This window comes from Mytilus californianus, unplaced genomic scaffold (assembly GCF_021869535.1).
Source record: "Mytilus californianus isolate M0D057914Y unplaced genomic scaffold, xbMytCali1.0.p SCAF_10, whole genome shotgun sequence".
Lineage (NCBI taxonomy): Eukaryota > Metazoa > Mollusca > Bivalvia > Mytilida > Mytilidae > Mytilus > Mytilus californianus.
The window spans coordinates 34,026,326-34,040,400 of NW_026262582.1; the positions used below are offsets into that span (position 1 = coordinate 34,026,326).

Sequence of the window (14,075 nt, forward strand, 5' to 3'; positions counted from 1 at the left end):
TCCTGCAGAAAGCATTGACGATAGGTGCAAACAAACTATTGCAAAATGTTTTGTTAATTGAGATTGAGGTTTGGTACGTTTTTGCAAAGCGATGCTAGGAAATCTTGTTAGGGTTATCTACCCTGGAATGTTTAATTTAAAGATGTTTTGATTATAACCCTATAATGAGGCATGATAAAGCCCTATGGGCTTCTGTATAAAGTTTCGGTGTTTGGTAGATGGCTGTCTCATTGGCAATCAATCCACATTTCCGTGTGTTTTATGTCTGAACAATCATTTAAAGACTATTCAAGAACATTAGGAAGATCACAAAAAGCGCAAAAGAAAATTCATTCAGCCAAAGAAATGCTAGACATGAGTGTATAAGCTCTCGTATACTTTTCAGAAATCGTATGTGTTCAATAACAACACAATAGCAATCATCAAAAGTTGTTTATTTTATTATTTCTCACAGATATAACCACTGCTCCATGACGGATAGTCACAGTATACATCGTGAAAGATATATCTTTCTCCTGCATAAAACATCATGCAGTCTTGTGGGCTAGGATTTGATCTCTCAGGTTGACCAGAACCAAAAGCCTTGTACGCCATCTTGATCATTTTGCCGTTTTTTATCCATCTCTAGTCTCCTCCATGGACGTATCTGTTTATGTTTCGCCCGCCAACATGGAAGTGTAAACCTTGAAAAATAGTCACGTGTTCATTTAATACCTTGACATTCTTACAGTGCCATAAACAGTAACAGTGTCATTTAGATAAACAGTTTTGCGAATATTCTACGCAATTATTCGCTAATACTGTGTGTGACAAATAAAATACCAATCTATACCAACATTAGCATAAAACATGACATTAAAACTACTTTCAGATCAATCAAAGCTGGCGTTAACTGTAGCTTAATTGTCTGTTTAAAGCAAAAAAAAAAACACCATGAAGAGGACAGAAATATAACAACAAAACAGTCTAAGGATACCTTTGCTCTAAAAAATAGACTCCTAGTTTTCCTTGAAATTGCAAAGCAAAACTATTAAACGTAATGACAAGTCTTAATATTTAGAAAAGTTAGATAATGAACTTTCAATTGTATTTTTAGACGCCATATAAGTGCTTTGATACGTTCTACTGTAACAAAGATATCTTTGCGCATAAACATTTATTTACAGTGATACAATAAAAGACCAACAAACTGTTCCAGGTAAAGGGCAGGGCTGAGCGCTGACAAACTTGTCTTATCCCGTCACATTATTCATTCGAATGTCCCAAATTATTATACTGTAATGCAATGGTTGTCGTTGGTTGCTATCCATATTGTTTTTTAATTCATTGTATCATAAATCATGAGGTTGGTTTGTCGTTTGTATTGTTTCACCGTCTGTCATGCCGGGGCCTTTGATACTTTATTATACAGTATTGGTTTTGCTCATTGTTGAAAGTCGTACATTTACCTACAGATGCTTATATCCTCCTCTTTTGGTCAATCATTATGATTGATAAATGCCTCATTGGCAATATTACCACATTTTCTTATTTTCAATAATGAAACAAAAAAATTACAACTTTAATGATGAGTGTACCTGTTTTCATTAGTTGAAGTTCATACTTCAATAACATGGCCTCTTCTAGAGTCTCAAAATTAGCTAGGTATGCACCACGTCGTAAACACAATGCCTAGTAAAAATATAGTTTTAATTTTGTATTGTAAAAATTGAATAAATTTTTCAGAGTCAGAATGAAAGTGATAGTCATCCATAAAGCCCCTTGAAGGGGATAATGATAACGTTATTAACAGGCTAATTAGATTCAGATTTATTGATTACATCCAATAATTGTAATTCATATTTGAATATGAAATTTATGTTTTTTCGGGTAACCATGGTCGTATTTTTTTTTACAATTTGAGCATATAATAGTCTCCTTTTTTTTTGCACCATTTACCACTATTACGCCCCTTTTCTTCGGACCATTGATCCTCTCTTGCTCAAGATCAAATGTTTGAATATAAAACATAACAAGGGTATGGAGCCTCAATACATTAATTCATTATTTATTAAAGCAGGATCTATAAACTTACAAATGCTTGATCTGGAGTCACTTTCTCCTTGCTGATTAAGTAACAGCTATCCCCTATTGTCCGAAATGGGTACCTGCATTTTTCTGGAAAGAAAAAGGGAACTCATGACGACATTTTTAATCACGTTTCTTTCATACAAATAAACCAATTCCCATGCCTTTTTCAATAATTAAAAACAATGTTGTTCTTTTCTTGGCTGTAAGACGCATCATTTGATTCCAATTTGTTTGAAAACAACCCAGGTTTTTTTTAAAATATTAGTGCCGTCCTCTTATTTAAATAAACACTATTGTAACGCTATGTTTGTGATCTTCGTGCAAACAGTTATGTTTTTTTTTTAATCCTAATTTTATCAATTTGGAAAAGTAAGTGACAATTATTTTTATGTATAGTTGATAGATATTTGACGAGCTACATGTATCTTCTTTAAAGTTTTAATAAAACGTATATATATACGAAGATCTGGAAGTATAAAAATTGAATGCTCCCGCGCTTCTTGCAAAAAGTAAAGGTTAATTTCTTTCATTTTGTATAAATTTATAAAAAAAACAGCACTCAATTGCAATTTTATTGATCAAAAATCTGTTAAAACACTGAAGTGTTGGGCTGTTGAACCTCTCTTTAAACCATGTATACATTGATTTTAGTGCGAGGTACGATAATTTATATATTAACTAATGCTGCAGAAATATTAGTTGAATTTTTTATGCAAAAATAATTCCATAAGTTTTTGTGTCAGAATATTTTTTTTTTTAACAGCCTTTGGGAAGACTATGAATTTATAACAGCTACAATGGCTTTTAATGTTTTTCAAATGCTTGTCCCTGTACGGAACATTCTGTTTTATTAATCCTTCACAGCTACATCCTTAAAGCATTCCAAGGAGTATCTACACTAAGACCAGCAGTAAACTGAAACTACCTGCATTTATTCGATTTTACTTGTATTTGAAAATACCGAGCATCAAGGTTGGCGTTTGCAAAACATTATCTGAATTATGGATTTTCGCTATATATTAACAGTATACATCTTATAGATATTTTACTTTGAAAATTGACATAAGATTTGCTTCAGTGATTTCTTTTGAAATTCCCCAAACAAAAGTGAGTACGGCTGAATCGATTTGGAGTCCGTTTATCATCAATTTAATATTCGAACTGGGCAGCGAAATCATCGAACTGCTTAAATCTCTCCTATTAACTACTGTACAAATTGAAAATCAACTTTAAAAACAAAGTCCGTTACCATTAAATACATAATAAATTCCACTTCTACTAACATCTTAGATCTTTTCTACCTCAGGAATAAATTATATTAGCTGTATTTGGCGAAATCGTTTTAGAATTATAGTCAACAATGTTCTTCAACTTCGTACTTGATTTGGCCTTTTATTTTTTCTTATTCGAGTGTCACTAATGAGTCTTTGGAAGACTAAATATGCGACTGGCGACAAAATTATATTCCTGGTATCTTTGATAAGTTATTGTCTTTCATTGTAATTTCAATTTAAAAGAAACTTTACTATATCATAGTCAAAAGCGCCAGTAAAGGTTGGGAATTATTTAGTGAGATCATAAGCATACTTTAGTCAACAGCAATGGGATTCAAGTTGTTTTGCTGCATATGCATTACGAAATATTGAAATGACGGAATAATGTTTACAAAAATATTTGACTACCTTGTGGAGAATAAGATATTACCAAAATTTATATATTGAACATAGTATATTGACTTAACATCCTCTTCACAGTCTTTATTTATAAAATAATGCTTCCTAACATGAAAGTATGTAACATACCAGAACGGCTATCCGCATGGCTTCTCGCAATCATGACGTCACCATACAGGACAAATAAACTAAACACAACAGCAAACATATTCAGCATGTTTAGTGGAATGAAGAATGGAGAACCAAGCAGCATGTTGATTTATATAGAAATGAGCTTAAATTTCATTTAATGGTGGCAACAGATGTTTTTGTTGTTTTCAAAGTATCAATTTAAAATGCGAGACTTTTGATACATATTACAAGTTTAAAATACTAGTGTAAGTCACGAGACTATAAATGTTAGTACGTGCAGCTGTGTTATTCTATTTTATTTGCTTTGTGTTTGAACAAGTAACTAGTCCTTTATTGAGAAAAAGGTCTAAAGCTTCTGCCTTTCAGGCATTAAAATCAATTTTGGACAGAAAATCCCGTTCATTTTTACCTTGAATAGGTTGCTATGAATCTGTTCTAGGGTATGATTGAACGAGATTTTCTGAAACTTTTATCGGCATTTTAAACGCAATATGGCTGTTTATATCTTAAAAAAACTGTATTCACTCCCCTTTAATTCAAAGAATGACAAAAAGTAAATTAACAATTGTAAAAATAATGTAATTAGACCAGACCATTTTATCACAGCTTACAATCCTCTTTTCCTTGAATGTGACCTACCGAGTTATTCTTACCTTGAACAGGTTGCTATGAACCTGTTCTAGATATGATTGAACGAGATTTTCTCTCCGAAATTGATTTTAATGTCTGAAAGTTTTATCGGCATTTTAAACGTAGAATGGCTGTTTATATTTTTAACAAACCTGTTCGTGCATTTTTCATTGTTATTCAACTCAAAATAATTATCTAAGATACCTAGGACGATCTCATTTCATAAAGGATCTCTTTTGTTTACCTTTTGTACCTCAAACTTATTAACCCGGTTTAGGTCTATAAGTTGAGGTTCAATTTACTAAAAGTTAATCGGGCATGACTAATTAGACACGACCTCTTAGAATCAGGGGGTCCAAAATGGGATCGGGAAAAACAGCCAGCGAAATACCATAATTTACAATTCCAGGGAATCAAAGCGCTTTTGGTTGATTTAATATCTCTTGTCAATAATCAGACGGTATTTGAGTGTAAATACAAACTGTCCAAAACCGATAAATCTTGGCTGCAATAGGAATTTACAAAATAAGTCCAGATCTCATTTACTTATAGTGGTCGTTATTGTTTTTAAATTCATGTCGTTTTGTTTTTGGCATTTGTCTACCGTGGAGAAAACAGAGGGGGCGGGGTGGGGGGTGGGGGCTAATAGCTTAACTTACGATCTTTATTATGGTTCAACTTTATTCTAGTACGGCATACGTTTGACCTCTAGCCAACGCTCTATCTTCTTAAAGTGTAACTCTAAAATTATTATCATTTGCTTCAGGTCGATGCACTTTGCATCTCGTCGTGAATATGCATGACATATTTGCCACTTGACTTTAAGGGAACAATCAGCCTTATTTAGTGATGTTTAATCATTAGTCTTCACTTGATAGTTGTCTCAAACAGTTTTCCAATTTTTGTATATTTGATTTTTATTTAGAGTGGGTGACGCATATTCGCCGCAAAATTCGTTCATTTCTACCTACATCCGACCTACATTCGAATATTTGAAACTTTTTATGTAGGTTTCAGAAAGTTTACTATATGAAAAAAAATGTTTGATAAAGGAATTCTCTTCAAAACATTGTTTAAATGTTATAAAAATGAACGCAAACTCAAGAGGAAATCAAGTTGTTCTTGTACCATGGGGGACACATTTTCGCCGCAATGTATGATATGACCATCCTCATTATCCTTGTATATTATAAAAACACATCAAATTTTGTCACCTAGACGAGACTGCCGTCGTTGTACGGTTCAATATATGAGTTATTGCCACTCAATGAAGATTTTTTTTCTGTTTTACTCCCCTCCTCCTAGTTTGGATGGATAGGATACAATGTAACCCCTGATGTGGACTTTTTTAAACGTAAATTTTAGCATTTCTTTCCTTATTTTTCTCTTTGCATTTAATTTTTTTAACACTAAATAACGTAGTCCACATCAGGGGTTACATTGTATCCTATCCATCCAAACTAGGAGGAAGGGAGTAAAACAGAAAAAAAATCTTCATTGAGTGGCAATTTAACTCATATATTGAACCGTACAACGACGGCAGTCTCGTCTAGGTGACAAAATTTGATGTGTCAAAGTTTTTTTTTTTATATCTAGTATTATAGTTGTCATAAAAGCATGTTTAAAAAATGTTGGCAACAATTTATATAAGGATTCAACTTATTTTGGCCGTTTTATTTATACTTTATATATTGTCTTACTGATTGGTTTTGTTATTTAAATTTTTTTCATCTTCAATTATCCTTGCAAAAGGCGCAAAAATGTGTTAATTTCAGCCATTAGACTTATTTGAAAATTTAGCTGACCTTTGTTGTTTTTTAAAGATTTCAATCATTTATCTTGTGCGTAGATCATATTTCCCCTTCAAAGAGTATTCAAATTGTTCTTAAACGTATAAATAGAGTGAAACTCTCACTACAACAGATATCGGATATACGCAATTTCTATTTAGACCGGACGAAGCAGCGTATTTATACATCCGAACAGCCAAAAGGACGCACCCCTTCAGCAAGGATATACCTTCGGACGGGAGAAGTCTAGAGATGTCAATATTTCTATACCCAAGTCAGTTTTTTGGTTTTAATAAAAGGAGATAAAGGTATACATTAATGCGACAGCAACCCAACGTCACAGACAAATCAAAACATTAAGAGTCAACATACCGTCTTTTGTAATAGAAAGATGCCTATACAGAATAATAAGCTCAAAACCGCACATGACTAAAAAAATAATATTTACCGTCAAAGATTATCCCAACAGGCACATTTTGTATAATATCATTTACCGTCAAAGATTTCACAACAGGCACATTTTGTATAATATCAATTACCGTCAAAGATATCCCAACAGGCACAAGTGTTTGGTTGAAAAATATCACCTGCCCTTTTTTTAATTTCGATCGGTGGAAATTAAAGAAGGTGTAATATAAACCAGTAGATGAAAAACACTTCACTGTATAGTAACGGCAAAATAAATGATGATAATGGATGACGTCCAGTGGCAAATTAAATGCATATTCAGGACGAAAACATGTAAATATAGTATGTCTCATTGACGTATGCTCGCAGCTAATTTACAGCTCACGCCCCTCAGATATGAGAAGTCTTCATCTAAGACGTATATATATTATGATGTAGTCCATAATACAGTTTATGCATGATATGATTACTTTTATACTTGTATATCAAAATTTCGTTGTTTGAACCCTAGTCGAAAAGTAAGTCATTCTAACAGAGTTATTAAAACGTTATCGTCATGAATATGAATTAAATATTTCCAAGGGGACATAACTTTATGTTAATCAAATCATCACTTTAAATCTAAATAGAAAACCCTCTATGACGAACCTTACGAATTAGAAATTGTCATAGAGAATTATCTAACTTATTGTGTTTTCCTGTCATAAAATCCATAATAATAGAACTTCAAAAATCAATGTTTATGTCCACGTTGGTCATGCTTACTTAACTATGCAACAGATTGTAAAACATAAAATTCACATTCAATTGTTTTATTTCTTTAAAACTATATAGAGCATGTGACATATTTATATATTTGAATATTTATATAGAAGTGTTATCATTTGTCAGCAAAAAGTTCAGAATTTGGCAATTAAACCAGAAAAAGACAAGAAAGTACAGCTATTCATATTGCCATACAAAAGCAGTGATAAGGTATCAATTGGATGACAGAAAATAGACGCAATTGAGATTTCATTCCAAATCATATAATTACAAACATCTACTGCATCTGAAAAATTTGAGATATCTTCGGGACTGAAGCCAACATCTTGCATTTAATTCGTATGAATGTAACACATGTCGACGTATAAAATAATACCAAATTAATCATCTTACACAATAATCTCACATAGCTCGTGTACTTTGTGAAAACAGTGTTTAAAAAAAAAATGAAAGAAAGGAAGACATCATTGGAATAACTATGGACCAATATAAATCAGACTTCTTTCTCAATCATTTTCCATTTTTAAAATAAATTTCATATAGATAACTGGTATAAATAGAATGAAAACAAAAATTTACATTATTCTGGTTGCTGAACAAAATGAACTGTTGAAAAGAGTTAAATTAAAAGTCCCAGATGTGCACGTGTTTCATTCCTTACTTTCTGAATGAAACAGACTACTTTTCGCCAAATGCACGACAAAAAGTTACGGTTGGAGGGTCTGAGACGGGGACCGCCGGGAGGCAGGAATCAAGCATATGATTTTATTGGCCTCAGCATAGACCTTTTTACATATTTTGGGGGATAGCATAAAATGTAACAAGGATATTAAGGTATTTCTTACATTAAATAAGTACACTCTGCAACATTGTAGACAAGATTTCAATTTATGACAAAAATCTATTTTTTTGTTGCTCTTATATAATTGCTGATATTTTTTTTCTATTTACAGTTTCTCTCTGTCTTCTTAATTGTTGTCAAAAACACAAAAAAAGGCTACAAAAAAAATCGTCATTTAAGGAAAATGACTCCTATAAAGAATCTACAAATGATTTGGCTAAATTTGTATTATTTGTAGATCTTAATTGTCTTGCTGGTCATATTTGCTATTTAAAGTGTATATCTATCTATTATGGTTTTTAATATAAAAGGAAAAAACATTCAATATCAGTAGAAATCGTCATTAAAGAGAAACAACTCCAATAAGTAGTCGAGTAACGATTTCGGCCAAATGACTTATTTGTGAATCTTGTCTTGCTGATTATTTTGGGTTTTTAAAGTTCCTATCTATCTATTATAATTTTGAAAATATTAGGTAAAAACGTAAAATAAAATGGTAAAATTCGTCATTAAAAGGCCATAACTCCAATAACGAGTAACCAGCGGATTTCACGATCGGCTATTTTGACTTGTTTGTAGATCCTGTCTTATTGATCATGTTTTACTTTGGAGTTTCTCTCTATCTATTATAGTTTTCAAGATAAAGGGCGAAAATGAAAACAATTGGTTAAATATGTAATTGAAAGGCAATATGTTTAATTGACATGTCTTTGTCTTTTCGACGTCTTTCGTCCTTTGCCAAGGCAGTTTCTCTACGACGTCTTCCGTCCATTGCCAAGGCAGTTTCTCTGCGACGTCTTTCGTCCTTTGCCAAGGCAGTTACTCTACGACGTCTTTCGTCCTTTGCCAAGGCAGTTTCTCTACGACGTCTTTCGTCCTTTGCCAAGGCAGTTACTCTACGACGTCTTTCGTCCTTTGCCAAGGCAGTTTCTCTACGACGTCTTTAGTCCTTTTCCTACTAAGACAGTTTCTCTTCGACATATGAGTTTTGAATGTCCCCTTTTGTCTTCTGTCACTTTTTATACTAGTCATTTTAGATGAGGTATGTTCTTCGGTAATATTTCATAGAAGGTCAACAATATTCGGTATATAACTTGATTTTAGAAGTGTATATCAGTATTATATGTCATATAGCATATCATTCACTTTCGAGTGGTCTGTTTAAAATTTCAGAAGATATGTTCTGCAATAACCGTTCATTATACCATCTTAACAATACTAGGTACTTCATATGACATCTCATTCACCTCGAACTCAATTTTACTATTCAGTGACCAGGTTCACGTTTTGGATAAAGTCCCAAGCTGCTGCAGGCGTGATATTTTAGTAGTGTCTTCTTTTTTTATCTAAATGTAGTAGTAATGTTTAACAGCTGATAAAAAATCCAATTACTTTTTGTAAATTTTAATATCTAAAAATCTATTAATAATGTTTACACTAAGGGTTGTTTTTCTTGCTTTTCGGGTTCCTGAAAGTCATACAGTTTGTTTCTACAGCGATGATCAAGGAAATCTTCTTGATAAAGTGCATTGTATACGAAATACGAAAGTAAAAAAGGATACACCATGCACAATACCATGCATGGAATAATATCTTGGGGCAATAATATGTAATGAAAGTTAATAATCCAAGATATTGGTCGCACGATCCAAATCACAAACAACATAAACATTAAGATATATTGCTGTAGCCTAATAGTATTATCACACGTAATACACAGCTGGTGATGTCGACCTGAAAAAATGAAAATTTTGAAAATTATAAGAAAGATGGAACAGATGTGAAGATGAGAGACATGCACTGCTGAAATTTTGAAAAAAAAACCTTCTCATTGGATAAAGAATGACATATCATAACAATAAAGATTGCTTTCATTGCTTTTGGCGGGCCGCGGTGGCCGAGTGGTCTAAATAGTTGAACTACTGTATCGTTAGAATGTCAACACTGAGATTGTTAGTTCGAATTCTACACGAAGCATGTGTGTTCGACTCCAATCTTAATTGAGTAGGATTGTCAGTTTTCCTACCGAAGGTCGGTGGTTCTCTTCGGGTATTCCGGCTTCCTCCACCAAATAGCACAATCATGTTGAAAGTGGTGTTAAATACCAATCAATCAATCAATCATTGTTTTGGTAATACAAGCTTTTGCCAAATTAGAATTTCTGGCATGTTAAAGCTTGCTATGCCGTTGTTATTTCATAACTTAGATTTTTCTCTGAACAGAATTCATTATTCTATCTTTTGTGTACCTAAGATTAATCCTATGATCGAGCTAAGATTAATCCTATGATCGAGCTGAAAAAAAATGGAAGGATTTAGTTCTTATATAATAGTAAGTAAAATCATGCCAGAAATGCATGTGTTGTCTAAGGATCAAAACAATGATCTTAAGTAGAGGTTAAGGTTGTGATTGGTCTTCTCTTGGTGGCAGATCTTCGATAGTCTCTAACCAATTTTTACTTCCTGTTGGGAATGTTTGTATATAATACTTTACGTATTGTATTATGAACATTTTGTAGTATGCTGACCTTGAGTTTTTCGTTAGGTTTCGGTCTTACTTACGTATAATCACAGCTCATTTATAGCAGTAAAAAAATTCCAAACAATGCAACAATATAAAAAAAACATTTCAAAGTTGAACGAAATACATGTACATCAATTTACCTTGTTGATCGCTGAGAACACTTTCCTTTATATTCCAGAGTAGGATCACCGTGATAGGAGCATAGATGAAAAAATATTCAAAAATATAGTACAAGAATGAACTGTTACATTTCAAAACAGATATTGTGAACATACTAGTAATGTCAAATATCCCACAATTACTTTCCAGATCGCTATCATTAAAAAACTTGTCAGATGAGTTTAACGTAACATTATTGTGTATATATTGGTGACTGGAGCTGCGAACAACTCCGATTCCAAAAACTAATAGCAAAACCGTGGAAATGTAAACTACATACGCAAATGTTATTTTCCGGAATTCTTGTGAACATTCTTTTGTGCACATCACGGCAAACGTAAATAGAAAACAGGCGACGGGGAAGGTGTAGACATCAAACACGAAATCACTTATTCCATATATATGATAGGTTGATTTCAACCAGGTCATTGACGCAAAGCCTTGATGAATAAATCCGACAAACAAAGCAAGGAACAAACTGTTTGAACTTCTTTGGTTATACTTAAAGAAGTTTGATAGATATGCGATGATTATCAGCATTCCTAAACCAAAAGACAAAATAACGTAGGCTAGTTGAAAATATTCCTGGAAACTTCTAAAAGAGTTGATTGGAGGAAAATCGAACATTCTTTTCCCTCCGCTTTGTATTGACGTACTGGTCTATTGGTACTACAAATAGAGTAAAAGTTTAAAACGATTATGTGATTACAATTTTCAAAACGGCCAAACACTTGACACACGTGAATGGGAAACTACGACACAGGTCAGTTGATTTATTTGGAATGATCTCACGAGCAAACGCAGTTTTGCATAATTTAGATTGGAGTCCGAGCAAAGTGTTCAATTTGGGAACAATCCCGACGTCCTTTGTAGATTGTTACATTACCGAATGAAACTTATATCCAATTTGTACTTAACACCATGAGCAACACGACGGGTGTCAAATGTGAAGGAGGATCTGCCTACTCTCCCTGGGCACCAAGGATAACCCCTAGTTTTTTTTGTGGGAGTTCGTTTTCTTTGTAATGCTCTGTGGATAACGTTGTTCGTCTTATCATTGTTTTTCTGTTCTCGTTTTTTGTTGTCATGCCGTTGTCAGTTCCTCTTCTTCGACTTAACAGTTTTAAACGTGCCTGTATGTGTATCTTCCACCTCTTTTTTACAAAGTCTACCAGTTCACATTGGCCCTTTCGGCAAAAACGTTATAATCCCACTAGTGTATTATGTCAGTCTAGTACAAAGAAGGGTAATTATAATGTCATTTGCAGCTTACACCCATATCGGTCAAGCAATAACATACAATATAATACGACAGGTAAACAGTTGAGTGATAAAAAAATTGAAAACAACACGTTTAATAATTTCATGCGTACGAAGCGCTTTTCTGGATTTACCTTCATCAGGAACGATCAAAGCCAAACATTTGAAATCCGAGGGATGTATAAGTACCGAAACAGTTGAAGAGCTATTATGACAAATACATAAAACAAAGAGCCAAATTCATCTAAGGTCAACTTTGCCTGAGGGAGTTGAAACCTTAGTTTCTTTATAATTTCAAAATTTATAAACGGACATTTTTAGAAAAGTTTGTTATAAATCATGTCAGTACCGAAGTACTGACTACTGAGCTGATGATACCTTCGGGGACTGATAGTCCAGCAGCAGAGGTATCGACCCAGTGATGTAAAAAATTGAAAACAACACGTTTAATAATTTCATGCGTCCGAAGCACTTTTCTGGATTTACCTTCATCAGGAACGCTCAAAGCCAAACATTTGAAATCCGTGGGATGTATAAGTACCGAAACAGTTGAAGAGCTATATGACAAAATAAAGTAATAGTATATTCATATTATGTCGTCCAAAATATGCATGAGGTATCTCCCAGTGAGCTGTTACCCTCTAACTTGAATCCGAGTCGAGAAGTGTGTCATTCTTGCAGAGTTATTAAAACTTGCCGTTATAAATATAAATCAAATATTCACAAGAGGACATAGTAAGTTTATCAAATCATTTTCACTTTAAAAAAAAATAGAAAACCATCTATGAAGAACCTTATGAATTATAAATTGCCAAAGAAATATATCTAACTTACCGTCCTGTGTTCTTCTCTCATAAAGTCCATTTATGATATAGCTTCAAAAATCAATGTATATGTTCAAGTCGTTCATGCACAGTTGAATATGCAACAGACTGTACAATATCGTATTCACATTAATTTTTTTAATTTATTTCAAACTGTATAAAGCTTGGCTGTGATATATTTATATATTTGAATATTTAACATCTAGACGTGTTTATCAATTATCAGCAAAAAGTTCAGAATTTAACAATTAAACCAGAAAAAGACTATAAAAAAAAGAATACGCCATATAGCTAGTGACATATTTATATATTTACATAGAAGTGTTATCATTTATCAGCAAAAAGTTCAGAATTTTGCAATTAAAAAGACAAGATACACTGAACTGCGGCCAAGCTTAGCGAAAGGTCGTGCAACATAATCAGTCAAACAAACTTTATTAGATTAACTCGTTAAGGAACGATCGTTTTCATTGGTCAATTCAAACCTTCGACCTCACACCTGCGAAAATAGAACACGCGTACTAAAAAGCTGAATGGACTGATCAGTATTCACGTAGCCGGTCAAGGTCGTTAAAAACTTCCATCTTCGTATTCCCGAACATGATTGTGTTCTTAATAACCCCATGGCAATTCTAGCTTTTATACATGTGCATGTAAAATTTTAAACTTTAATCTTAACAGTCACGTCGAAATATCTAATTCAACTGTCTCCTCTCAATTGGTCCTGGATTAAGGGAGCTACCATTTTATTTTGATTGGGGGTGAAGGACTTGGATGAAATATTTTGTCCTGCATTTTTTTTTAGTCGTTATCTCTGTCCTGTCTTTCTATTTTTCAGTCTGTTAGGTCCTGACTATATTTATTCGTTTATCCTGATTTTTTACATAAATCGTCATCCTGCCTTTTTTTTTTGTCAAGTTGCTCACCCTGCCTTATCTTTTATTCAATGGACTTGATGAATTAACGTTGTACTTGAAATGAAACCGTACTTAACTACAAA

The 14,075-nt window shown here is 33.1% G+C and overlaps 1 protein-coding gene and 1 long non-coding RNA gene across 2 annotated transcripts; both read right to left on the reverse strand.

Moving 5' to 3' along the window:
* Nucleotides 1-418: 418 nt before the first annotated feature.
* LOC127717985 (uncharacterized) lies at nt 419-4,016 on the reverse strand. The gene is made up of 4 exons (XR_007989507.1): nt 3,873-4,016; nt 2,075-2,157; nt 1,578-1,671; nt 419-683 (listed from the first exon to the last, which is right to left on the reverse strand). It is a non-coding gene; the product is annotated as an uncharacterized LOC127717985 (long non-coding RNA).
* Nucleotides 4,017-7,597: 3,581 nt separating this feature from the next.
* LOC127717984 (uncharacterized) lies at nt 7,598-13,120 on the reverse strand. Its single transcript, XM_052223861.1, has 3 exons — nt 13,086-13,120; nt 10,973-11,660; nt 7,598-10,043 (listed from the first exon to the last, which is right to left on the reverse strand). The coding sequence occupies exons 2-3, from the start codon at nt 11,616-11,618 to the stop codon at nt 9,742-9,744; spliced, it is 948 nt and encodes a 315-aa protein (XP_052079821.1). The 5' UTR covers nt 11,619-11,660; nt 13,086-13,120; the 3' UTR covers nt 7,598-9,741.
* Between the last annotated feature and the right edge of the window lie 955 nt (nt 13,121-14,075).

What these genes read in the sequence shown, in the direction of transcription:
- LOC127717984 (XM_052223861.1), bottom strand. Translation starts at nt 11,618, where the DNA reads ATGTTCGATTTTCCTCCAATCAACTCTTTTAGAAGTTTCCAGGAATAT. An exon ending in TGTTCTCAGCGATCAACAAG is followed by an intron (nt 10,044 to 10,972) that starts GTAAATTGATGT and finishes TCATTTTTTCAG; the next exon opens with GTCGACATCACCAGCTGTGT.